Source organism: Mus musculus, chromosome 12 (genome assembly GCF_000001635.26).
Source record: "Mus musculus strain C57BL/6J chromosome 12, GRCm38.p6 C57BL/6J".
In the NCBI taxonomy this organism is placed as follows: domain Eukaryota; kingdom Metazoa; phylum Chordata; class Mammalia; order Rodentia; family Muridae; genus Mus; species Mus musculus.
Genome location: NC_000078.6, coordinates 37,419,856 through 37,447,268, shown reverse-complemented (window position 1 = coordinate 37,447,268; position 27,413 = coordinate 37,419,856). Strand labels below are relative to the sequence as shown.

The 27,413-nt window shown below is 36.5% G+C and overlaps 1 protein-coding gene and 1 long non-coding RNA gene across 5 annotated transcripts in view; one reads left to right on the top strand and one right to left on the bottom strand.

The window, feature by feature from the left end:
• The window catches only part of Gm34408, a 28,294-nt gene extending 27,763 nt beyond the window's left edge, over window positions 1-531 (top strand). For 2 of the 3 annotated variants that reach the window (XR_003950116.1, XR_001780601.2), the window contains exon 4: window positions 298-531. This is a non-coding gene — a long non-coding RNA (predicted gene, 34408). Of the gene's footprint in view, window positions 1-259 lie in introns of all 3 variants that reach the window. The other variant, XR_872688.2, reaches the window with a different exon arrangement.
• Agmo (alkylglycerol monooxygenase) overlaps window positions 1-27,413 on the bottom strand; it is a 340,294-nt gene that overhangs the window by 134,664 nt on the left and 178,217 nt on the right. The window contains exon 13 of one of the 2 annotated variants that reach the window (XM_011243875.3): window positions 25,998-26,075. The exons of the other annotated variant lie outside the window; for it this stretch is intronic. Within the exon in view, the coding sequence (XP_011242177.1) occupies window positions 26,013-26,075 (63 nt within the window). The 3' untranslated portion in view covers window positions 25,998-26,012. Of the gene's footprint in view, window positions 1-25,997; window positions 26,076-27,413 lie in introns of those variants that run through there. 2 annotated transcript variants of the gene reach the window in all.

Below are 27,413 nucleotides of genomic sequence, written 5' to 3'. Positions count from 1 at the left end.
GCCTTAAATTATAAAACTTGTCAGACCTATGACAAGTATTACATAGTCGTGGGCTTTATGTTATGTTCTCAGATTTTTTTTTCTGTTTAATTTGAGATCTCCCTGGTAATAGAAACTCTTTATGAACATTAATAGAAAAAGCTTATCGTCCGAACGTATAACGAGGAAATTGAGCTGCACTCCACTTTACCCTAATATCCTGCACTAATGCGATGACACAGATGACAAAACTTAACAAGCTCGGTGATATTTATTTCAGAGCACCACTTTGTAGCCTGAAACTGATACTCCTTCCAGCAGGTGTCCGAACTCAACAACAATCCAGGTCCAAAGGAAAATGCAGATTACACACTGGAACTCTAGGAAGAAAACAGCTCCATTCTGTCCATTGAAACGGCTTCTTATTCACCGCTCACTAATGACTGATGTCCGAAATGAATTAGGAAGATTCCCTTCTGACCTAAGAACCATCAGAAGGTATTTCCCAAGCAAGAAATAAAATAAAACCTGCAGCTCTGTAACCAAAACAAACATCTCCTGGTAACTCGTTATCATGTTATCAAGGGACTCAAGGTCTCCGTGGCACCTTTGAACTTGGTAGAAAGTTTCAATGTATTTGGCCTGTTGGTGTTAAATACAGCCCTGACAAGTGCGAATGTATACTCTCTGGATTACTTGATACTCTGTACTGAGAGAAACTTCTGAAACCAAAATATTAAAACATTTCTGCTGTAGCTTCAAACACATAACAAAAAAAGATAAAAGAAATCATAATACGTATAATGCTTGGCAATATATGAATTATATTAATATTAAAATAACTAACATTATTTTATAACAACTTTGACAGTCTGTGATTCTCAAGTTAATGGCAAAAAAAATATCTGAAGAATAATAATTTGTTGTGGTCATTCACTGTGCACAATTTTCAAACCCCTGTTGTATTTATTAATAAAATGTTTTCTGCAGTAATCTTAATATGCAGACTTCGCTTATATTTCACATTTAATAACAGATTGTTACTAATTCAAGTAAGCAAAATAAGTTTGCAGGAAACAAATTACTGCGTAAAGGAGAAAAGTTCCTACAGTCTAATGGGATTTCAATTACACTGTCTCCCTTGATGTTACAAAAGCAAAAGCAAGGGCCGCAAACACCTAAGCCTTCCTCTTATCTTTCATATGTAAATAATTATCAGCAAGTGACATTTCAAACCACAAGAGAGGTAGTTAAAGGAATTAAAGAAGAATGAGCACAGCTAATTTGAAGCTACTAGCATCATTTGGAAATGACAATTTTAAATCATTTTGAAATCTTTAACAATTATAGAAAATGGTCAAAAACCAAACATTTACACAGTTACTGAGTCACTTTTAAGGAATATTCACATGTTCTCTTACTTACTTATAATTACCATGAAGTGTTTTCAAATAGTCATATCTTTGTAGTGTTAAGAAATCATCACCTCATTCTATTCTTTTATGATTATCAAGTGACTGAACCCTGGGTCATTAGAAACTTAACAATCTGTCGCAACTTCAATGTCTTGCTTTCCCCCAGGGCAAAGGATTATTCCTCCATCATAATACGTTAGTTAATACCAAAGGCTTTGCCCCACTTCAAAGCAGAGATATTAAAGGCTCACTTTCCACTACAAGGCAGGTGTATTTTTATTAGCATTCTCTTTCAAAATTGCTATGACTTCACTCGCAGATATCCCGCCAACAACCATTATTGAAAGCTGTAATATAATTGCTAAGTTACGTGCAGTGTCTGAAGCTAAAACACAATGTCACGCGCAGCCTCAACGATTGTCTAAAACCAAGTGTTCCATCATTAAAGCTGAATTACAACACACAGTGCTGTTTGTCCCATGTGCTACGTTTGAAACAATAGGAGTGCAAAACCGGCCTATAAATTCACAGAATCTCCTATTTATTCAAATTTGTGAAAAGTAAGAGAAGACATGTACCAGAATTAAATCTCTGTTTAGATTGAAGTGGCGGAAGAGATGCTAGATTCTTGCTGTAATTCTGAACAGGCAGCCACATCTTCCTATCACTTTGGAAGGCATTTCCTTCTGTGACTGCTCAGATTAGCAGAAATCAACAAATACAAAGTGTTCTGGTTTTACGACTTGTCTTGTGTTGAAGTGATGACCCAGATTTTTAGTGAGTTCAGATTGGATTTCTTGTCTTTGACAGAACGGCATGTGGAGTCTATGCCCTCAGACACTGTTAAGGTTTAGGAAGACTGTTTGGGAAATGCATGAAAATATAATAAGATACTCATTCATGGTGATCAAAGGACATATTGGTTGCACATTTGTTCTACTCCCCACTTCTCCTAATGAGGTTCCACTCATTTTGTTATTTAGTGATCTAAGTGGAAATGTTCCTTCTGTCATAGTGGTATGCAAAGCTATTATAATTACTTTTTTAGAAAGGTCGACAACTTTTTTATTTGGCTTCAGTGATTTTACAGTGCCTAGATTCCACCGGAAAATATTTAGTCACTCGCTTACTTGGACAGAAATCCATCACCTGGAATAGAAATCATGGTGAGTGTGCCAGCATCTTTGTGCAGACAGCCCTGAAAATATATACTAGGAAAAGGCTTTGCCAAACGACTTGTGTCTAGCCAGCACTACCTTTGAAATATTCACTGCATAGCAGTTAATGTTAAGATTTATTATAGCATGTGTAAATATATTTTTGCATGTGTAGCTACAATTTAGATAATACAGTCAGTAGCAATGTACTATAGATGCATGACCTGTCTTCATTTGTGGTTCTGCTATACAGCCATAATATTATGATTTCTTACCAAAAATGAGTAGTTATCTTTAAGTTATTTTAAACAGATCAAAATTTCTAAACGCATAAAATAATTTTACAAATCCTTAGAGAAATTAGTGTAATATTTACATATGTATCCACATGTAAAACTATATAACATATAATGTAATAAATGGGAGACTAGGGAACTTTGATAAATAGACAATAATAGACAATAATCTTAATGTTGTTGTCTGCTTCGGGAAGCTAAATTAACTACTATTCTACTTATTTTAAATGTTCCTTGCATTCATGCACAAGTAGTCAATTCACAAGTAGAAAAAAGTTTCACAGAGCACTCTTGACGATATTCACACTTTCAACTCCATGGTACAAATTATGACAGCAAAAGGAATTTATCAAACTCAACCAGGGCTGGCAGGCTATGTTCTCACCACAGATATATGTCCACCCAGTTCTTTTCTTTATTTAGAAATTCTCAGTGCCAACCAAATCAAGACAGCCATGCTATTTTAAGGTTTATTTGTTTTCTTTAAATTTGGCGGACACTGTTCTTTCCTATAAAATCGGTTGACTCAATACGGAAAAAAAACATACACCATTAACTTTCAACATACCCACGTGTTATTCCTTAACTTGGAATCCTCAAACCAGTCCTAATGATTCATGTAGAAAGATGGATGGCAAATAAAAATATTCATGAAATTGTACCCCAAGCTAATTACTTAGGAGTAATTCAGTGTTCATTTAAATATGTGATGTTATCTAGATCAGTGGCATTCTCGAATATCAGGGTATGGACTGTGATTCATATCAAGTATTTGTATTTTTGATTCTAGGTGTACTTTGATACACACATTAAGTCGCTGAGTAAACTGTGCTACTTTCAATTTATCTATTACTTTTAAGTACTAGATTTTAAAATGTATATGATTTTTAAAAATTTTATTAGATAATTGTTTATCAGATCCTGTACATATTTCAACAAATTAAGATGACATAGATTTTATTTGCATCTTTGACTATAGAGTAAGATTTCCAAACTATAGAAACAGAACCATTTGACACCTGGTTCTTTAAAGTTCATGAACTTCAACATCTAAAAACATGTGTGGGATTGTCAAACATTCCGGTGCCCTCCCCGGGGGGACCCAAACATATGTAGCTGCGTATATCATGGTGTCATATGCCAACAAGTCTCCTTGAAAGAAAATTACTGTGTCCTTTTATTGGGCCTTCAAAATATCACTTCACTAAATCTGTGGGATGTGGAACCAGGGCTACTCAAAGAGGAAGTTTAACCATGGACTTTTTGATGTTTGTGTCAAACATGTTCACTCTTTCCAAATACTTCCTTCTCAAAACAAATGGAGCCAAATAATAATGCTGAAAGTATGCAAGAGAGGAGACCTTAGGCCAAAAGTTGCATTTCCATAGAGCATATTTCACAAGTTATATAACTTATAATCTCAATCAGGGTAGGCAGACATAAGAGAATGGCGTAGACATCAAGAGGTGACTGCTTATGAAACAGGGATGTCTGGTGGCCTAGAAGAGCTTAAGGAGACACTGGATGAAATCCACTCGCTCAGCCAGTCTTCTCCGCCTCATACAGGATCTTCCCAGCTGAGCCAGAGAGTTTGGAAAAAGGAGAGTAGTGGAAAGGCTGATTAAAGCCACTACTACCTGCAACACATGTGCAAAGTTTCCCCAGAGAATAGCTTTTATGCTTTTGCAAGGGGGATGGGAGAGGCAATTACAACCTGCCTGCTCAAAAGCTTAATGCTTGATAGCCATAAGTTTTCAAAAAGCCACCAGCTGCAGCAACAGGAGCCACTGCAACAGCAGCAGCAGCCCAAAGGGGCAAAATCTCTTTAACAGTCTTGTCCACCTGCCTTTGAGTGCATCATGTCAGAGGCAGCAGAGTCATGCCAGCTGTTTCTCACATCTACCACATTGGTAACCCTATGGACCATGGGCAGATAAATCAAGCCACCAGAGCAACACCTTTGCAACTTCGAATTGCAAGAGGAAGCTTCTTTCTAGTGGATTCTCAGTCCTGAAAATTAGCTGTATAGGGCAATTCAAGAGTCTGAGGCATTATAAGGCATTATAGAGGATCTGTGGTTATAATTAAGCAGTGACTTGGTTTGGTCGAATGGACTATTTTGGGGGTAAATTTTAAATTAAAAAGACTGCTTTTTGAAGTGCTTTAGAAATACTTTCGTGTCTATAGAGGGAGGTTTATTTTATTTTTATTTTATTTTTGTTACCATTTGGAGATGGTTTATGATAGCAAGTTTACATTTCCCTAGTGATCTTTACTACCGAGGTAAAACACACATGTAATAAAATTAATCATTTTCAACATACAACTGTGTGACTTTTCTACATTAATGTTTTATGAACTCTACCAAGTTCTCAGGCATCTTAATCACATTAAAATGAAAAGGTAACTTTCTACACATGTCTCTGATTGACAAATACTGAACAAGATAGTGAGTGAGTTGATGTAAACATAGGTGAGCATTGGCCTCTATGGCTTCTGTCTGTAGGAGGGCTTCAACACAGGAATCCAGATAGGTTTATGCTTGTCATATCTTGGGCACAGTTTAAAGTAAATTAGGAAAATATAGATATACTTCCTAAAGATATGTCTGTGGGAGGTGGGATGGGGTGAGAGGCAGGGGAAGGTTGAAAGGGAGAGAGTAAAATTACTTGTATTTGCTTCCAAATTTGGGATTCCAGTTCTCCCACTCCTCTGAACTGTTGCATTTCTCAGCCTGTTTGCCCTCTCTGGGAAAGGACAGTAATCCTAAGCATTTCCACGTGTTCTTCCATTTATATGCTTCACTCATCCAAACAAAACCTGCACAGCACCTCTCTTACACTCCGCCCCAGAATATACAGGTCTACCTCCAAGAATATGGAGGAGCAGAGGGCTGATGGATGAGCTGTGGTTTCAGGACTGCAGCATGTGTCATCAGCTGCCTCAATATCACAGTCTTCTGGAGAGAATGTCTGTAGACCCCAAATGTGGGAATGATCACTCCCTGACAGGTGTGTAGTTTTGTATTTTTTGTAAGAAAATATCAGAATTAATAAACTTGAAGGTAGAAAGGATTGATTGAGCTTGATCTGCATTTTAAACATGTTCTTTCCGTCATTAATAGGTTCTGTTGTTTGGGAATGTGTGGCAAACTAGAGCACCAGATGGGGAGCTCAGGGAGAATCAAAGATGTTTACTGTGGGGAAGCCAGTGAGCAAAAGAGAGGAGGAGGTAGGGGTTTGCATTATTCCCTTCAAGAGCATGTCCCCAACATGGACTTCTCCTATTTGACCTCTTTGATACCATTTCCTAATTGCATCACAACTTACGGAACAAATCTTTAACATAGGGCCCATTGACACATTTCAAATTCAAATCAGTACAACTGTAGGGACCACTCTGAAGGGCTGAAGAAACGTTCTCTCCAACAGAGTACTTTTTAGTCATGAGATGTGTTGCCTGAATTGTTGAATGGCTCCAGTAGGCTACCCATAAACAAATTAATGACACTAATGGTAATGAACTGGAATGCATCACTTTTTGTTTAAAAGCCAATGCTTTTAAAATTCTAGTGAAGATTATTACTCTTTATTTCTAAGGAAAGATTTTAGGCAAAAAAATTTCTCAGAAGTTCTTTATTTCAATATCCCTAAATTCCAACAAGTGATTTAGCAATAATGTAGACATTTTTAAAGAGTCTACATTTTTAAATGTACTTTTAAATAAGCAATATTCTTAAACCATTATCAATGGAAGTACCATAGAAGTTGCTACATACAAAAATTACTGATACTGACCTCATGGAAAATATCTAAATTTGTAGATTTAAATTACAGGACAACAAAGAGAATGTGTCCAACGTGCACATAAATGGATACAAATGTCATGAAAGCCCAGTAGTTAAGACTTTAGGTCTTAGCAGGGCAATGGTGACTCACGCCTTTAATCCTAACATTCAGGAGGCAGAGGGAGACAGAGGCAGGCAAATTTCTGAGTTTGAGGCCAGCTTGGTCTACAAAGTGAGTTCCAGGACAGCCAGGGCTATACAGAGAAACCCTGTCTCAAGAAAACAAAAAACAAACAAACAAAGACTTAGGTCTTCTCTCTCTCTCTCTCTATATATATATAATCATATATATACACACACATACACACACACACACACACACACACACACACACACACATATATAGGGATATATATATAGGGATATATGTGTGTGTGTGTGTGTGTGTGTGTGTGTGTGTGTGTGTTTAAGATTTTAGTTGCTTCTACCCTGCCATTCCATTGATAGCAGATAATGAGAACCACAAGTCGATAAACTACTTATACAGCAGTTACAATATTATTTAGAATATTGTCATTTACCCAGTTACTGTTGTCCTCTGAATGTGAACTAGATTTCAATGAACAACATAGTCCTTATCCTTTTAAAATGAAATTAGTCATGAACAGCTTCTAAATATATTACTAAGATCTATTTTTGTAGCAATATGACTTTTTGACTGATTAAGTTTCACCATGGGCCACCCTTCCTTCAAGTGATAGTTCAGAAGCACCGGGTTTTTTATTATTATTATAAAATTATCAAGTGTTATAAATAGGCTTACAAATGAACTTAAAATAATAAGGGTTATTCTTGAAATTATTTTATATGCTTAACTTGTAGTAAGGACAGACAAACATCCTGAAATATATTCTCTCTACCCAAGGTTATCTATCATTTTCATGAATGTCTCACAAATATATATATCTTCAATTACATTTCTATTATTTCCAGGCCTATAAGGCATGTACAGAAAAAAAAAGAAAAGAAAGGAAGAGAAAAGAGGAGAGGAGAGGAGAGGAGAGGAGAGGAGAGGAGAGGAGAGGAGAGGAGAGGGGGAAGGGGAAAAAGGGAAAGGGAAGAAGGGAAGGGGAAGAAGGGGAAGAAGGGGAAGAAGGGGAAGAAGGGAAGAAGGGGAAGCAGGGGAAAGAAGGGGAAAGAAAGAAAGAAAGAAGGGGAAAGAAAGAAAGAAGGGGAAGGAAAGAAAGAAGGGGAAAGAAAGAAAGAAGGGGAAGGAAAGAAAGAAGGGGAAAGAAAGAAAGAAAGAAAGAAAGAAGGGGAAGGAAAGAAAGAAGGGGAAAGAAAGAAAGAAGGGGAAGGAAAGAAAGGGGAAGGAAAGAAAGGGGAAGGAAAGAAGGGGAAGGAAAGAAGGGAAAGGAAAGAAGGAGAAAGAAGAGGGAAGAAGGGGAAGAAGGGGGAAAGAAGGGGAAGAAAGATGGGGAAGAAAGAAGGGGAAGAAGGGGAAGGGGAGAAGAGAGAGAAGAGAAGAGAAGAGAAGAGAAGAGAAGAGAAGAGAAGAGAAGAGAAGAGAAGAGAAGAGAAGAGAAGAGAAGAGAAGAGAAGAGAAAAAAAAGCAATTGGGTGCACATGTCTGGATTTCAATGGAGATAACAGAACAGGGTTTATAAAACTTGCTGTCAAAATCATTTAGATGGCGTTTAAACTCACAGGGCTAGATAATGTTTCTAATGATCTAAGAAAGGAGGCCATGAGACTAAAACCAAGTCATGAAGCACTAAGACAGTTGAACATTAGTAAGTAGAATGGCTCCAGTGGCTGAGAAAGAATAATTAGCAAAGAACAGAACCAGCTAGAGCTCATTGCCTTGGAAAACAACCAACGGAGGGAAGATGCACTGTGTTTCCCAAAGCCTTCCAAACCCTACCTACATAAGAGGTGGTTATTCAGCTCCAGCTATAGTGATGTTGGGTTGCTAGAAATGTTCCCAACCCCTCTAACATCCCTCTTCCCTTCTATCAAGCAGAAGTAGATTTGCCAGAGCAGACAGCTTCACTGTATTATTTTTCAAAGGGTTCATTTATGTTCCTCAAGGAAATTGCTCAAAATTGTATTTGTTTTATGAACAAAAGATGGATCTTGGTATCCTGATGGCATCTTATATAAAAAAATCATCTTTTTTAAAAAAAAAAAGATTTAGAAGAGAATTTATTGTATGTTTTAATCTATTCATCAAAATAGTCATGATTTTATTCTCTACATAGGAATACAGCATAGTTGCAAATGGGCAGATTATGGTACTGAATTTTATCCTTATCACGCTCTGACCTTAGAGGAGATAATTATCTCTCAGATCCCTCATTTACTCATTTAATAAGTCTAGTTGACAGCAAGCACAAGCCTCGATGAGTCTGTGAAACCACAATAGAATAATGTTGTGTCCTTTCCCTTTATGGGTGGTTTGAGTACTATAGAGCACATTCTGTATGCTACACTTTAGAAAATTGTCATATATTAATGTTTAAATAGACCCAAGTTGAAACCCAAAATAATGTGATATCTGGATAGCCACAGAAGTACCACATACAATGGTGTGTTAATGTGTACCTTGCTATTCATTTTTGGAAAAACCCTATTTGTTAATACAACACAATTTGAATTAGTTACTTTTATCTTTTTTGTGGCCATTGAATAAAACAAAATAAAGAGAGAAGGATATACTTTAGCTTTTTTATTTCAGAGGTCTACACTCATCAGTGGGAGAAGCTGCAAGTGACACCGCAGTTCCCATCAAGCCTCGAAAGAAGCAGATATTGGGGAAGTCAAGCTGACTCTTTTCTTTGTTCTGTTGGTCCAAAGACTAGGAATAGTGACAACCACATTTAAGGAAAGTCTTCTTACTTATGTCAGCAACCCTGTAATAATCTCACAGACATACAAAGGACATGTATTGATAACTTTTTAAAGTACTTTTCAGTTCAAGCATGAAGACAATTAGAATGTATCATGGAGACCTTTAGTAACAAATGTATTGATGCTTGTTCCTGAATAACTTTGGCAGAAAATTGTCTTAGTATTAATAAGAGTTGGCTTTTTAAATCACCTTTATTGCTACTTGAGTTTTCAAAATCACATTGTAATCATCATGACCTATATCAAATATTTACTATTTTCTTATCTGCTCATTCTATATCTCTAAGTAATATAAAATATAACATAGACAAGTCCAAATCTCAAGATTAAAATGAAAGGTTTTGAGTAGTGTGAAAAGAAATTTTAGTAGATACAGGTTACTTTATTGCCAGTTGGGATATTGTAGTTATTTAGAACATATTGCCATCCAGTAAAGAAAAGTTCCTCGAAAACTGACATTCCAAAGGCATCATTGACTGGAGCATGTGCATCCCCAGTTAGCCACTTCCTTGCTTTACCTCACTGTTGCTTTCTCTTGCCTGTACATGGTTGGGGATGACATGGTCATCATGCTTTCAGCTGTGGTTTTGAAGTAATAGGAACCAACAGTAATAGAAACAGATTCATTTTGGCTCACTTTGCCTGCCATGCAAAGTGATCGTGAATCATCTGAAGTAACAGAAGAGTTCTGTTTTTTTTTTTTTTTCTTCTGAAATAGTCGGAAAAACTAGCCCTTCAGGTAGGTTAAAGGAGTAAAGCTTACATGCTGATCTTTGCATTCATTCAGGGACACAGAGAAAATGGGTTTTCAATGATAAGTTTTTCTTTAACTGTTCATAAAATTCACTGAAGACAAAGGTACTTTATGTTTATAGACATGAGGATTTAAAAATAGAAACACTGGGGACTCAGAATGTAGCTCAGTGATAGAAAATGTGCTTAAATGCCAACTGTAAGGCTCTGTGTGAGCAAAAGAGATGAAAAAAGAGAAGGAAGGAAGAAAAAGGAAGGAAGAAAAGAAGAGAGGGAGGGACGGAGGGAGAGAGAAGAAACTTCCCAGTTCCTATAGTTGACACAAATTAAAAAGATAGAATTCCAAACTTGAGAGTAAATACAATATATCATGGCTCCCCATTTAAAAATAGAACAAAATTCTAATAACTATGTCGAAAACATGAAAGTACATGGTATATAGTAACTACTACCCTTTACTGCATAAATAAAGTGCATAAGTATATGTATATCTTGGAGTTTAAGTGTTTATACAATGCTAATACAGCACTGATATTGCTAGTCTTAAAATAGATATTTTCTATAACTTCTTTCACAAGTAAAAAATGTAACTTTTATTTGCATATGGACACATATTTTTTTTGGTTGTCAAAAGACAACTTCTGCTTAATAAACCATGCTAGGTCTACCTGTGTAGTTTGATGAGTCTCTGTGGTTTGAATGTATCTCTAAGCTGACAATGGCATCACAATCTTATCTGTATGCTGACATTCCCTCTTAGTTCTATTACTTTTGGCCAAGGTGAGATTGTGTTTTCCTGAGATTGAAAGAATTAAATGTCAGGGGTTAGACAAATTATCTGAATTTTCTCAGTTTCCCGATTGTGAGACTCCACTCTTCCAGAGTGACTATTCCCTCAAGCTACTTCTATTTCTTGCTGGAATCACTCTAACAAATTTCTGATGTGTTTCTTTTCTCGTAGTATCCTTCTTTATAAAGCTACTTTGATGTTTACACAAAAAGGCACATCCAATAAACTATGCTCTAGTCATAAAACTCACCAGTGGCATCCTGCCTATGTTTCTCATCCATGCACAATTTTTCTGGAGTTAGTTTTGTTTAGTTTTTCTAATTCCATCTTTAGCGTGTTTTTAAAATTCTCACTTAATGCTACAGTTATACAGCAACATTCTCAATTTCTTACTGCGTTAGTTATTTTGTCCCTTCCAATTTCTAAATGATGCTACTTGGTTTAGGTACTGCATCTCATGTCTTTAAGATGTGAAGAAATTATGGTGACCTCATGCTTACCACACAAACATCCTCCTTGGAAAATTTGCTACCCATCACAATTATGGATATTTCTATGTTTCCTTTATATCCTCCTTAATATAATGCTGTGTATTATCTTAATACACACATATTAAACACTTGCAACAACCACTTGATACTAAAAGATGGCATGATGTCTAATTTTTTTCCCTCCTTCCTCTATATTGATTCCTGGTAGTGATGGGATTGTTCTAATCGCCATGACCAACAACAACTAGCAACAGTTTATACTTCCACTATTTAATATTTACTATTTAATATTGCCATTAAGCATACAGAAATGCTAACTATTTACAATGTAAGCTCAGATGTTTACTAAAAATGTTCAATAAGGTACTTTCAACAATTCTCAAAAGTTCCTATTATTTTCTCCTATTAGAAAATTAGAAGTTAGAAATTAAAATTAAAATTAGAAAATTAAAATTAGAAAATTAGAAGTTCCTATTATTTTCTCCAGAAGGCTTAAAATTCACACAATATCCATAATATGTTACGTATCAAAGTCTGAACCCAAATTAGGTTTGTATAAGTTATGTCTTCCTGTCCATTGCCACTGTGATGATGGCTTCCTCACAAACCTAACACTGAGTAGGTATTCCTTGGGCATGTGAGTGGCAAGCGGATCTACATTATTCAAGTAAATGGAAGCACATGGGTGCTTCAATAATAGTAAGCAAATACTTCACAAATGTTCTGACACAATGGTTCCTTATATAAACAGAAATGATCTTTTAAGCCCGTTTTGTTCCTAATAGAAAGAAAAAAATGGTCTTTTGTGATAGGCATACTTAAAAGGGCCTTAAATTCGGGTATGTTTTACAACTCAATGGGAAGATTCATTGCCATACAAAAGCTATCCTGGAAATGAAAAATTCAAACTGGATATACTGTATATTAGTTTTCAATCAGCAATGTAAACAATGTTATAGAAGCATTACATGGATTCTACAATAAGATAAACCAAACCACTTTTGCCAAGCCAGATGCAATCACTCAAACTCCACTGACAAAGAGGTAACTATACTATTTGGTCCAGGTCCCAAGTATTTTATTTAGTAAATAAATTGGTCTTTGTGTACTCATTTTTTCCTAACACCTATCTCCAACATTTAAACATTACAGCATTTCAAATATGCTGAACTTAACTTTCAAATGTAAACAGGACATGTGTTGGTCTTCTGTCCTTAGGCTGTTGTGTAAAACACACACACACACACACACACACACACACACACACACACACACACACAAAGTTCTTTACATTCAGAACAAGCCGGTAAGGCAATATGAGAAAAGATGGTAAGATAAAAATATTATTCAACAGTAAAATCTAAAACCAGACTTGGCTATGTGTAACATATACTTTTGAGAATTTTAATTTAATGCTGACTTATATATAGTATAGCACTATTGAACCTTACCATCTTATCTTTTAAAAATTATCTCCACTTGTTTATATTTAATGCTTTAGTAATTTTGTGTCATATATAAATGTACAAAATTTATGTATAATATTTATTTCTTGTCTCTCCATTAAAAATTACTTGTAGGTGCAGGCATACGTGCAAAGTGAAGCTGCCCATTTTTAAAAAGCTCAACTAATAAGCATTGGAAAAAAGTTAGCTCTCCCTATGTTTGTACTGCAGGTTTTAACTAGCTTCTTCAAACTATGAGAAGAAACCTCACTTGTTTCCACTAGTTAAAAATCACAAGAATGTATAACTTCATTTTGCATTTCACCTTAGATATATGGCCCAAAAGAATTAAAGCCTTCTCTAGCACAGGATTTTTCCTCTAAGACTGCTTCCTCCAAAACTCAGCCCTGACCTGAGAAAGTGTAGGGTCTCAGGGTGGCCAAACCATTGAATTGTTTCTAAAGCATTTAGGGTTGAACATGATCCTATTTCACGTAATATGCTCTAACTATGTAACAGTTTTATAAGTAAAAAATACTGTTGAAGTCTTACAGCATTCAGTTATAAATCATCTACATTCAAGAAAATTATAGACATGTGATAACCAGAGAAGCCTCATAAAACAATTGCATTTCCTAAAATTTCTTCTGTCTTTCTTGTGCTTTAAAGGATCATCTCTTTCTTGAAGCACGCACATATAAGCTTATGACCAGTGTGCACATTTATTCTGTACTACACAGCAAAATGAAGAAACAATAGCTCCAAGCATTTAACATTTGGGCAAAGATGAAGAAGAGTGTTGGTTTTTATTTTGGGGGGGGGGGCGTTAGTAAGGTTATATTTAAACTTTCCAAGAAAAATAACATTCAGCTGTGATTTTAAAACTTTATGTTCTAATTTTTCAGTTTCTTCAATATCACTTTAAATTTTAAAAAGTAATTCTGTGCAGATAAACTATAACTAAGGGCTGGGTGTAATTTATGAGTTCAGAGGTTTATTTCTGCCTTTACTTCTGAGAGGTGAGTCACGAAGTTAAACAGTCTGTTAGCATCATAGCTTTAACAAAAGATCAGATCTGTCTTTCCAGCAAAAGTAGTTACTTATGCCTTTACGCTTAGAGAGTAAAATTCTCAGGTGGGAGAGAGAATGTTGGAAATGATGTAACTATAATACTTATGAATGAAATTTTAAAAATAAGTTAAAATTTTAATTAATAATGAAAGTAAAGTTCATTTGTGCATTTCGATGTCTAGAGGCCTTCCTGTACATTGTTCTTTATGTCTTTCCTGACATTGCTATTTATCAGGATGTTTGAGCCTGTAAGCAGGTTCATTTAAAGTGATGAGAATGCATACAACCCTCAATGTACAATTCAAATGGAGAAGCTTAGCTGCACTGAGCAGGCTTTGATTCTCCCAAGTGCCTCCTAACGAGCCCACTCTATCTTCAGAGGACATCTGACTTACTCATCTGTGTCTCCTCTCTAGAGAATCTCCTCTCATCACACACTGGAAAGGAATTATATGACAGATGACAGAATATTACTGGGCAGAGATAAGCAAGTAAAATTGCATTGCATGAGAGAAAATGAATATGATCAAAGGGGAAAAAGGGAGATATTTCTAGAAGAGAACACTGATAACCAAGGCTGAGAGTCCAGCTCATTTACAGAGAGAATGAATGAATGAAGGCTTGAATTTGATTTCCAAAATCTCCCCTCTGCAAAAACATAAAAGAACTGATGAAATAGTGTCATATGAAAAAAAAAAAAGATAGAGTGTGGAATACTAGGTAAAGTGGAACATCGTGCAGTGTACCCTATGGCTGTATGAATGAGTACTTTTCAATTTTGTACTACTTTGTCATAATTATGACTAGATTTCTTTATATTAATTCCAATAAAACACTTAAAAAAGTGTTCTTTTTCCCCCAGAGTCTCTTCACGTGGGGGTTGGATTAAAAATTTAAGAGGTTTACCCTTAAAGGTTCTTCTGGGACTAGAATAAGCCTAAGGTAGAAGCGCCATTTCAAGTAAAATAACATGGTGTTTTAAAACATGACGTAGTGAAGGTAACAGTAAGTAGAAATTACATACAGCATTAACAAGAATGCTCAGGAAACCATCTGAAGAACATTTAGTAAAATTAAAGAAAAAACTGTGTTGCACTGTGATTTCTACACGGTATCACTAATAAAATATGGAAAAGCAAATCTGCCTGATGTATTCTGTTTAAACATTTCAATATGTTTATTAGAGAACACTGATGTGTCTCACATTGAGATCTCTTTCTGTGAGTGACACCTCAATGACGTATCGACAACTTTATAGGGAAAAGAAGAGCTATCTGCCTCTGGCTGCTGTTACTGAAGGCACATGGATAATAACTTCATCTTACTGAATGTTCCGTCTGCACACTTATCAACAGTTCTTGGCACCAAGATTCTCTAAAAGCTTTCTCAGTCACTTAAATCAAAGAAACTTGTCTAGGTGTTCTAATTTTTAGTATTCTCCCAATTGTAAATTTGTTCCAGGCTCCTTTTCTGTAATCTTAATTATTTCCCTTGACTTGAGACCCCTGTGAACTCTCTCTTTGCCCCTAAGGAGGTGTCTGAATGTGACTTTAAATCAAGGAAACTGGTTTTCTATTACTTGATTTGACCTTTTTCAGTAATTTGGATTAATTTTCAGGTAGGAATTGACATGGTTCTGAGGACATCCAGGACACCTTCAGGACCAGTATTACCTCAGGTGAGATTTCCATGTCCTTATATCCAGTAAAGCAGGGAATGTCACGCTCAACTGCCACCCTCACTGCTTTCAGAGCCCCTGGATTATATTCTTCCCTACAAGATAATTATATAAGTGTGAACTAAAACTTAATTATTCTTTTTAAAATGTTTTAAAGTATATATATATATATATATATGTATATATATATATATATATATATATATATATATATATATATATATAGAGAGAGAGAGAGAGAGAGAGACAGACTACTATGTAGTCACATTTCTACCTTCCCTTTACTCCCTCCAAACTGTCCCACATACCCTCACCAATCTCTTTCAGATTCATGACCTTTTTATCATTAATTGTTAGTTCATGTCTATATATATAGAGAGAGATGTTTCTAAATATGCCCTAGTAAGTCCATATCATGTTACTTTTATATATGTTTTCAGAGCGCGGGACTGAGAACTGGACTACAAATTTGCTTTTCAATGGGGAAGATTTACTTCACTCAATTGACTGTAGTGTTTGTATAGGTTTGAGACCTCATGGGACTTTCCCCCATCTACACTGATGTAGCCTTCTTCTTCTTCTTCTTCTTCTTCTTCTTCTTCTTCTTCTTCTTCTTCTTCTTCTTCTTCTTCTTCTTCTTCTTCTTCTTCTTCTTCTTCTTCTTCTCCTCCTCCTCCTCCTCCTCCTCCTTCTCCTCCTCCTCCTCCTCCTCCTCCTTCTCCTCCTCCTCCTCCTCCTTTTTCTTCTTCCTCTTCCTCTTCACCTTCACTTTTACCTTCTCCTTCTCCTTGTACAGTTCATGCTTGTAGAGTCATGTTGGTGAGATTTTGTGGGTATAACGTTACTGATATTACTAGAAAACACAATCTGACAGCAAAGTTCCTAATCTTCTGTCTCTTAAAAATCTTTCCTTCCTCTCCCCTCTTCTGCAATTTTCCCTGACATTTAGGTGTAGTATTTTGTATATGTATACATTGGGATTGAGATCCATAGCTGCATTTTTTATGCTTTTTAAAACCTTACTTTGCATCCAAATACCAGCCCCGCCTCTCTCATTTCTTCCCAGTTTCACCTATATAAATCCCTCCCCCCACTGATCCCACTCCTTCTCCTTGCAGAAGGTGAGTCTCATCCCCTGGGCACCAACCTACCCTGGGGCATCTATTCCCAGCAGGCCTAGGCACATCCTCTCCCACTGAGGCCCATCCAGGAAGTCCAAAGAGGAGGGAAGGGGATCCAATGGTAGGGATCTGAGACCCAGACTGCCCTGTTCCGGTTGGTAGGGCAACCGCATGGAGATCAAGCTGCACAGTTGCTACAGATGCGTAGAGGGATTTTTATTTGTTGTAATTTTCTGTAGTGATCTCCACCTATTGCAAAAACAAGAACTAGTTGGCAAGAGGGACATCATGCCAAGTCCTGGAAACTTGCTCAGTGGTAGTGGAGACATTGAGTTGTTACTGGAGGGTTGTGAGTGGCTATTAGAGAAGAATCTGCGAGCACTAATTTACTAATCCAGCATCCTTAACCACAGTCTATCAACATGTTCTTATAACCACAAGCAAATACACTTATCACACATCATCACAAAACTTCTATGTGCAACAGAAGAAGACCTTCACCCTTTGTCCTTTTTAATTACACACCTAGCATGGAAACCTAAATATTGAAATAGTTTTAGAAAGGGCTGCCTGACAAATACAGAGGTGGATACTCTCGGCCAACCATTGGAATGAGCACAGGGTCCCCAATGGAGGAGCTAGCCAAAGGACCCAAGGAGCTGAAGGGGTTTGCAGTCCCATAGGAGGAGCAACAATATGAACCAAACAGTATCCCCAGAATTCCCAGGGACTAAATCACCAACCGAAGAGTACACATGAAGGGACCCATGGCTCTAGCCACATGTAGCAGAGGATAATCTTGTTCGTCATAAAAGGGAGGAGAAACCCTTGGTCCTGTGAAGGCTCTATGCCCCAGTGTAGGAGAATGTCAGGACCACGAAGTGGGAGTGGGTAAGTTGGTGAGCAGGGGGGAGCGGGTTTTCAGAGGGGAAACCAGAAAAGGGGATAACATTTGAAATGTAAATAAAGAAAATATCTAATAAAAAAAGAAATGAAGAAAAAAGAAAAAAAGGTCTCTTATTTTCTTAGCTTCATGGGTCATGACACTGAGAATTAAAAGGCTTTCTGTCTAGTATTGATCTTTTATACCAGTGTATCTAGAATCTGAATAAATATATACATACACACAGACACACACACAAACACACACACACACACACACACACACACACACACACACACACACACATCAGAGTAAATTAAATATTTGTTCAGGGCTAGACCAAAAGTCCATCAGAGACAAACACAGGAAACAATGTGTATTGTGATGTGCATATATTCCAGATTCCCCAGAGATATTTACTATATTGCATTTTGATGAGAACTCCAGCTTGCATACGATGCAGCTGATCAGTAGAAACTGCATTTACCAATGATTTTGGATTCTGTAAAGTATATAAGGAACATACTAAGTACAGAACAAATTTATGAGTGATGTAGAGAGTTTCAACAAGCACGTCTGCATTAGCTGCTGCTTTTCTCTGAGTTGTTTATCCCAATGCTATTGGATACTGAGTTGCTTCACCTGCTAAAAGTCCCCTCGTTTTCAAGAGTCAGAAGGAGTAGATTTTTGTTTTCTCCTGTCTTAGACTTTATGAATTTTCTGGCCATTGTCTCTCAGGACTGTTATTTCTAAGTACTGGGATTTCATAGTGAACAGATTTTCTTGCAGATCTGAATATCTTTAAGAAAGGTAGTATTTGGAATACTTTACAAGGAGTGAACATATTGGTCAAGATTTCCATGTTGTAACTATCTGAACAAGTAAATTCTAGAATATCTTTGAAACTTTATGTAATTGTTTCTCTTAATTATAGGCAGCCTGGATTATTGATGACATGCTGCGTGTCTCTGAATAATGGAAAATCATAAATGATACATTGTTTTAAAGATAACTTTTCTTTTACTGTTATTCGTATGTGACACTTCACTCTGGTATTTTTAGGCATGCAATGACTGTTAAATAACTTTAACTCAGAATGGCAGGCATCAGCCATTCTTACAATGTTATTACCTATCACTCTTCTGTTTAGAAATCAAATTTATCATGGCCTGATGTCTGTGTGAGTCTTGCCAAGAAATTAAATTTATGCATATCTCTGTTGTTTTGAAATAAATAGTGCAAAAGGGGGCATAGTACTACACATCTCAATTACTGCAGGATAGCAATAGCCATATTTTATGGGGCAACAGCAATGACAATTATTGTAACTTAGGGAGTTGCATAGATATCTCAGCATTTAAGAGCACTTGCAGCTCTGGCAAAACTAGCACCTACATCAGATGGTTTAAAACCCCTTGTAACTCTAGTCCCACTGAACCAATGACCTCCTCAAGCTTCTGAAAGTATGAAGTATGCACACATACATACATGTAGCCTGATGCACATACATATAAAATACAAACAAAAACATATCATTCATTTCCAAATCGACTATAAAGCATATCTAGGAGCTAAAAGGCTGCACCGAATGATGTGACTGGACGGCAAAGGGAGTTGATTGCATTTCTTGATGGAATAAATGATCAATGTAGTAATAAAATCTTCATTTGAAACAAGTGATTTCTTTAGACAGTGTAAGAAATAAAATTAGACTTCGAGTAAGTATGCCTGTCCTTGCCAGAGGAAAGATAAGACCATGAAGATCACTATAGTTCAAATTAAATGTTATTGCATGTTTGCATATTTCTGTGTATCTATTATGCATGCATGTGTGTATGTATGTATTAGGTATAAGTCTAAAGTATTAAAAGTCAAGGTTCACTGTGGATCAATAGCTTTTCACTATTATGTAGCAGTATATTAATTAAGTAATGTTAAAACCTAAATTATGTATAAATTAACATCTAGAAATAAAGTTTTCTACTAATACATATTACTTTAGAAAGTAGATTCTCATTTGCTTTCATCTGGACTATATTCATTTGTCAGGCCATTTACATGACTAAAGAGATAATAAATGCTCCCCCCGACTGTCACCACCTACAAGAACACCCCTCCGCAACTGTCTGATCTTTGGGTACAACCTCTTGAGGAAAAGGCAGATCCAGTACATATCTTCACTCTCCTCATTATGAATGGAATAAACATACAATTCTAATTTAACTTCACTTTCAAAGGCACACAAGATTGTCTCTCAACATGTCTTGCCTATTAAAAAAATTTTATGATGGTAAATAAACCCTGGAAAATTCCTCCTCAGACTTTACCACCCGAAAATGCAGCTGTTGGCCGCCACTACCACGGCCTCACAGCTCTAAACTCACGTGCAAACCTCATCAAGGGCAGACATTTCTAATTGATTCCAGAAGGATTTCTTTTGCTTAGATCAGGGGGCAAAGGAAGAATAATGAGCAGCTTTTCAGAGGGAATTGGGGGTTAGACTGTTGAGAGGAAAGGGGTGGGGGCTTTTAAAATCTTGGGCTTGGCCGAAATGCTTTGCAATTTTACGGTCCATTGGCCAGAGCATCTGGAATGAGGCATTCTAGCCTTGTGGTTAATGATGGTGCAAGTAGTTTACAGACCATGGAGAGCCCAATCTAGCCTTGCCATGTCCTTGTAGAAACCTAGGGGATGCTCTCCTAAATATCCTGTGCCCTCTCCTTGTGGGAAGGATCCCTTCCAATCTCATGTTTGAAATGTGAAATCCCATCCAGCACGGGTCATTACCCGTCTTAATAATTTGAAATTTGAAATACAAAAGGAAAACAGCACATTAGAGCATGTATGTGTTTAATTTCATGTGTGTTGACAAGGTTTTCTATCACAAGCTTGTGTTTGTTTTTATTTAAGGCCTCCTTGATAATGTATGGAGAGTGTCCGATGCTCAGGTCATAAATCACAGCATAGAGCCAGGAACATTCCGGAGAGGAGGCACAATGTGCGGCTCTTTGTTATTTCAAATCAGGGACAGGTGATTGTGTGGGAAAAGGTGTGTGGAAGGGCATTGCTATTTCAATGCCAAGAAGAAAACCAGGAGTGATATGGAAATGATTTCTTTGGAGAAAATGTTTACTTTAAGCTGAGTTAGGAATTTACCTTGCTGTCACTGACAGACTATACCCACAAAGGAGTCAGGTAGTAGCAATGCCAGGAAAAATGTAGAGATGTTAAGTCAGAAGCCTGGAAAACACAAAGCTAGGCATGCCTCTCTATTTTTATCCAAACAATATAATTAATAGGGATGGTATCCATTTGAGAACTTACTCAAAATTCCAAGGTTTGTGATGTTAAACTAAATTCAACATGTTTGCCCTTGGCAGGGGATCATTTCCTATTTTCAAACAAAAGTAAAACAGAATGAAAGAAAAAAGAAAGACAAAAATAAAATGAAACAATCAAATACTAAAGTAAAATAAAAATAAATACACTTAAGCTGATTTTAAAATATAAAGCATTGTGTTCTTGGATGCAAAAGTTTCATTGTAACATCTGTAATCTGATGCTCACAATATTTTTTGTTAATCAAAAATAGTAGATCTGTGTTACATAAAACAGTGTAAAAATTTCTAGGAACTAAAATGTATTCGATAATAAAGTACAGGAAGCAACTCCTCTTGACAGGTTTTAGTGCTAATACTTTTCAGTAAAGGTGATAGGAAAAAAGGCAGGGTAGTTAAAAATACACATTTTTCCCTTTTGGGTTTTTCTGAATTATGTTTGTTCTCAATATAGAAGCCAAGATAGATATCTTAATAAGCTTATGCAGAGAAAGCTATCATACATGACTATTTCCTTGAGTGTGACATCAATGTTGGGAAATACTACACAATGTCCACTACAATCATGGTCATTTTCAGTTTATTCTGTCGAAGAGAGTATATTTCTCCTTTTTCAAGCAGAGAAACCAAATATTTCAGTGCAACTGTATTATTATAATTACCTGATGATTCCTTATTAATGGAAAGAAATTTTGATCACTAATATAGAAAATAGGCAATGTTAATATATATCATATAAATTGCATCTGATGGATTTTTCTCATCTATATCTTGATTTACTCTGTATATGCATGAAGGTACAAATGGCAGCCAGAGGTAGACATTAACCTCTTCCTCTTAGGCTTTCTACTTTTATTTTTGAGATAATCATCAAATGGAGAATCCTGGTTTGGCTGGATTTGTTGACCAGTGAGTTAAGGGACCTTTCTGTTTCTGTTTCTAAAGCTATGGGTTACCAGTGTGAGCTAGACTGCCAAGCTTTCAATGTGGGTGACAGAATCAGGATGAAGGACCTCCTGTTCTCACAGTCAGACTGTCAACCATTGAGCCATCTCTCCTGCTCAAGGAAGATACCTTTAGCAAATGCACAGATATTTTCATTTCATATTTATAGAGAACTTCTGAAAACCCAAAAGAAGACATCCAAACACAAGAGGTTTTAAAAGGCATGGAAGTAAAACAAACTTAGCACAAGGAAGGAAATACAATAAATAGTAAACATGTAATAATGATCTGTACCAAGCAAAAACTGTGATTGTGAATAAAATACTACACTATTTAATACTCTAGATTAACAATGAGTAAGAAATCTGAAAATTAAAATTTATGTGGGAAAACTTATACTGCAGTAGTGTTGAATTTTACAAGTGCTTTGGAAAGTGGTTTGACTTTAACTCAAAATACTTTAAACACATATTTTATAAAGTCTAGAAATCCAATACCGAGGCATGTATGTAACCCAGGGAAACTCTTTATATTCACATGCATAAGGAGATTTAGTACATTAATTTTCACTATAGTACTGATTCAGGAATATCTAGAAACCACCACTAGTATATGAATATATCTTGATAATAGAAAATGGGAAGGCATTTTTAATGATAAGAAAATGAAAAAACTACATGTAAATGAAAGAGAATAATACATTTTAATTAACTATTTTCCATGAAATATATACAATAAGAAACCATAAATGGTGTGATAACATTGTTATCAATTTATTGTTATCAAATTTTTAAAATAGTACGGGCTTTGAGATAGCTTAGATCTCATGGGGTACAGGTGCTTGAAGACTTCAAGTACAAGAAAACGGCTAACTTCATCAGGTTGTTCTCCAAACTTCATATCACCATATGATGCTACTAATAATTCAAGGATCTTATGACGATATAATGTTTTCTGGACAGGGTACAATACTTTATTTTGAAAATAATTTGATATGTATAAAAGACTATAAATGGCTAAAATTGTAGATATTTATAAAATAAAACTTCAACTAGATTTAATGTAATAGCTACTTATATGTACAGAAGTTGTAGTAAATAATGTATTTAAAGTCTAAATAATACCAAAATAAACATGATAAAACTGCATTTGCTATGAATATAATAAGATCCATAAGTTTAATTGAATGTGTGCTTTAGTTTCAGGTGAAAATAAAATTGTGTATTGAAAATCATAGTGTGTACATCAACGAAAATAATATATACCCTTCTCCTTACATGCATAATGAGCAGATGTAAAGTAGAAATGATATGGCTTGCTATAAAAGATATTTGTCTAATTTCAACAACTACAGCTACTTCCTAATCATCATATATTCAGCCATGTGACAAGTAGAATTCTTTATGCTCATATGTTCATGTATGCCCTTCTGCAATCGATTCCGAGGCCCTTATAAACAACAGAAATCAATGTTTCTCCAGACTTTTAGAATCTTGTTTCTTTGCAGATTTATTTGATGACCAAGTGTCATAAAAGTAAAAATTGGGGGGGGGTCATTTATGTATACTATCATATATCTGCAAATAGCAAAACTACACATCAACAAATCAAATAACCCAATTCAAAAATTGGGGTACATATCTAAACAGAAAGTTATCAAAAGAAGAATCCCTAATGACTGAGGAACACTTAATGAAATGTTCAACATCATTAGACATCAGTAAAATACAAATCAAAATGAGCCTGCGATTCTATCTTATACCAGCCAGAATGACCTAGATGAAAAATTCAAGTGATATTCCATGCTGGCAAGGTTGTAGAGCAAGGGGAAACACTCCTTCATTGCTATTGAGAGTGCAAAATTGTACAATCACTTCAGAAACCAATCTGTCTGTTTCATAGAAAACTAGGAATAGTTTTACCCCAACACACAGCTATACAACTCCTGGGCATATAAAAGATGCTCAACTATGTTCATAGTAGCTTTATCCATAATGGCCAAACTGCAACAATCTAGATGTTCTTCAACTGAAGAATGGATGTGTACAGCAGCTACACAATGTAATACTATTCAGTTATTTCAAACAAAGACATCTTGAATATTGTGGGTAAGTGAATAGAACTTGAGAATTTCATCCTGAATACGGTTACCCAGAGCCAGAAAGACACATATGGTATGTACTCATTTATAAGCAGTTATTAGTCATAAAATGCAGGATAACCAGACTATGATCCACAGACCCAAGGAAACTGTTTAATAAAGAGGCCCCAAGGGAGGATGCACAAATCTCACCCAGAAGGAAAATATGGTTATCTGAGGTGGGTGAAAATTGAGGAGGAGAGGAGTTGAGGAGATGAACAGGGGTGGTGATCAGGTGTGGGGACTGGAGGTCAAAGAGGGATGGAAATCCATGGGGAATTCTCTGGGACTATCTGGAGGTTTAGGACAGAGAAGACTATAGGGAGTCTATGAAGGTGAACAGAGCTGAGATTCCTATCAGAGGGGGTATAAAGACTGAAGTGGCCAGCACCTGTACCCAGGCAAGACTTCCAGAGGAGGGAGAAGGACATCAATATTCCCACAAAATCTTCAACCCAAAATTTGTCTTGCCTACAAGACATGCAGGAATAAAGATGGAGAAAAGACCAAGAGAACAGCCAAACAAGGACTACTCCACTTAAGATCCATCTTGTGTGTGAGAGTCAGCTCCTGACACTATGAATGACAGCTTTCTATGTTTGCAGACAGAAGGCTAGCACAACTGTCTCCTGAGAGGCTTCATCCAGCAGTGGATGGAGACAGATGCAGACTCACAGCCAATCATCAGGTTGAAGAGTAAGGGATAGAACTGAGCAAGTCAAAGGGGTCACAAACCAGGGAGCATGCAAAGGCTGAACCTAGAACCCCTATATATTTGTAGGAAATGAGCAGGTTGGTTTTCATGTAGGACCCCTAACAATTGGAGCAGAGGCTGTTTCAGTCTCTGTTCGCTGCCATTGGGTCCTCGTCCCCTACCTGGACTGCCTGATTGGGCCACAGTGGAAGAGAATTGCCTAGTCCTCTTGTGACTAGATGCTCAAGAGTAGGATGGTACCCAAGGGGGGCTTCTACTTCTCTGAGGAAAAGAGGAGGGGGTAAATGGGAGTAGGGACTTGTAAGGATGGAACTTGGAGAGGAGGGGAGAGAGGGCTGTGATCAGGATGTAAAGTGAATAAGAATAAATTATTAAAAACTTCTTTTTAAAAAAGAGTGAATTCTACAGAAACCCTGCTTCATGGAATGTAGCAGGTTCAGCGCTCATATAACTGGCCTTACAAACTGGATAGTGAGGAGCCATGCAGAGGTAATAGTATCATCCCTCTGGGATCCTTCTGTCCCCTTCATCTCTGCTGACCCTTGAAGGTTAGTGCAGTCTAGGGGGAAGCTTAGTGGGAGCAGTGGAGTGACCGATCCAAGAGTCTGAGGGAAGTAATTCTTTATTTGAGGCCATTAAGTTTTGAGGTAGTGTGTTACATAGAAACCAGAACAGCAAGAAATGTCAATTTTACTATACTATACGTGCTTTCTGTTAATGTATATTTTTCTCAAGTACTTGGGTAACAGAGGCCATCTCAGGATACAGTCTTTTCGATGTGAAATCAATACATATTTAATTTATTCTTCTATTTTGTTTAAAAATTGCATCAGTATGCTTTTCTCAATTTTGTTGAATGTCATCCAATTGCAGGAGCTATCCATACAAATGTAATATTTATTGAATAAATAAATTTTGAACTGTTCTGTTCCTGTTGCTGTGTCTATTATCTGTGAATTTTAGTTTCATTATCATTGACACCACAGATAATATTCACATGTCAGTGAATGCATAACACATTTATCTTCCTGGATTACCTCACTTAGAATTATTATTTTTAGTCACATCCATTTTTCTAAAAATCTCATGGTACCATTTCTAATGAGCAAAAGAAGGGTGTGATTTTAGGTGGATGGAGAAATGGTGATGATCTAGGAGAATCTGGGGAGAAAACACAATTAGAATGTAATATATGAAATAAGTCTATTTTCAATAGAATATACATATAGTTGTTTAAGCAGAAGATATTTTAACAACTATAGGAGATACAAAGTCATACATTATGAAGCATAGAAATGTCCAAAACATAAATATATTTAAGTTTTTTCATCTCATTAGGAAAGGTAAATAGAATAGTTAGTTATGAATGGATGGTGTAAGTCTAGAATGGAAAGATCAAGTGGGGGGAGAGGGAGAGAGAGGATTTGGGGACAGAACATGGGGCAGGGTGACTAAAACTGAGTAGCATTTAAGAAATAGTATGATTGGGTTACCTCACTCAGGATGATACCCTCCAGGTCCATCCATGTGCCTAGGTGGGACAACAATATGAACTAACTAGTACCCCCAGAGCTCCTGTCTCTAGCTGCATATGTATCAGAAGATGGCCTAGTCGGCCATCATTGGGAAGAGAGTCCCCTTGGTCTTGCAAACTTTATATGTCTCAGTACAGGGGAACAACAGGGCCAAGAAGTAGGAGTGGGTGGGTAGGGGAGTGGAGGCGGAGGGTATGGGGGGACTTTTGGGATAGCATTTGAAGTGTAAATGAAGAAAATACCTATTTAGAAAAGTATTTTAAAAAGAGATAGTATGAAATCCTATTACAGTAGAAAATTCGTGTGTGTGTGTGTGTGTGTGTGTGTGTGTGTGTGTGTGTGTTCTAAGTGGAATCACTAAGTAATGGTAGAGACATGCCTCCATTTGGCCATCTATTGTCGCCAAAAGAAGTGTTCAGTACTGGGATTGGGTTACTTCTAATTAAGCTGTTGTTCATAGAGGCCCCACAGGTATCTCCAAACAACCCAGGTTATTGCCAAGACTATAGTTTGCTTTCCACAAACTGACCACATGAGCTCATTGCTGAAAATGTAGACAACCCATTGAACTGTAGATACTGAGTGGTGACTATGACTATATAGAACCTTCTCTTTTATGTTTCAGTGTCTATTGGTACAATACCATACCATACATATTTTCAAAAGAGAAATGTAAAAACCAAGCATGCCATAAATCTTGTATCTACAATGGTGTGCTGCCTACAAGATATACTATGGAAGCAAAGTGGCACCACAAACCTTGTAAAAGTAACCAACCAGTAATGTATTTGACTTAAGGCCCACTCCAGAAGATGGAACCCATACTTGACACTTCTTAGGTGACCACAAACGTGAGAACAGATAGCTGAGGGATCTAGGTTAAAAGCAAACAATACTGGACTAAACAGAATATATAATGATAAAATGACTCCTAATGATATCCTGCTATATTCATATTTCAGTG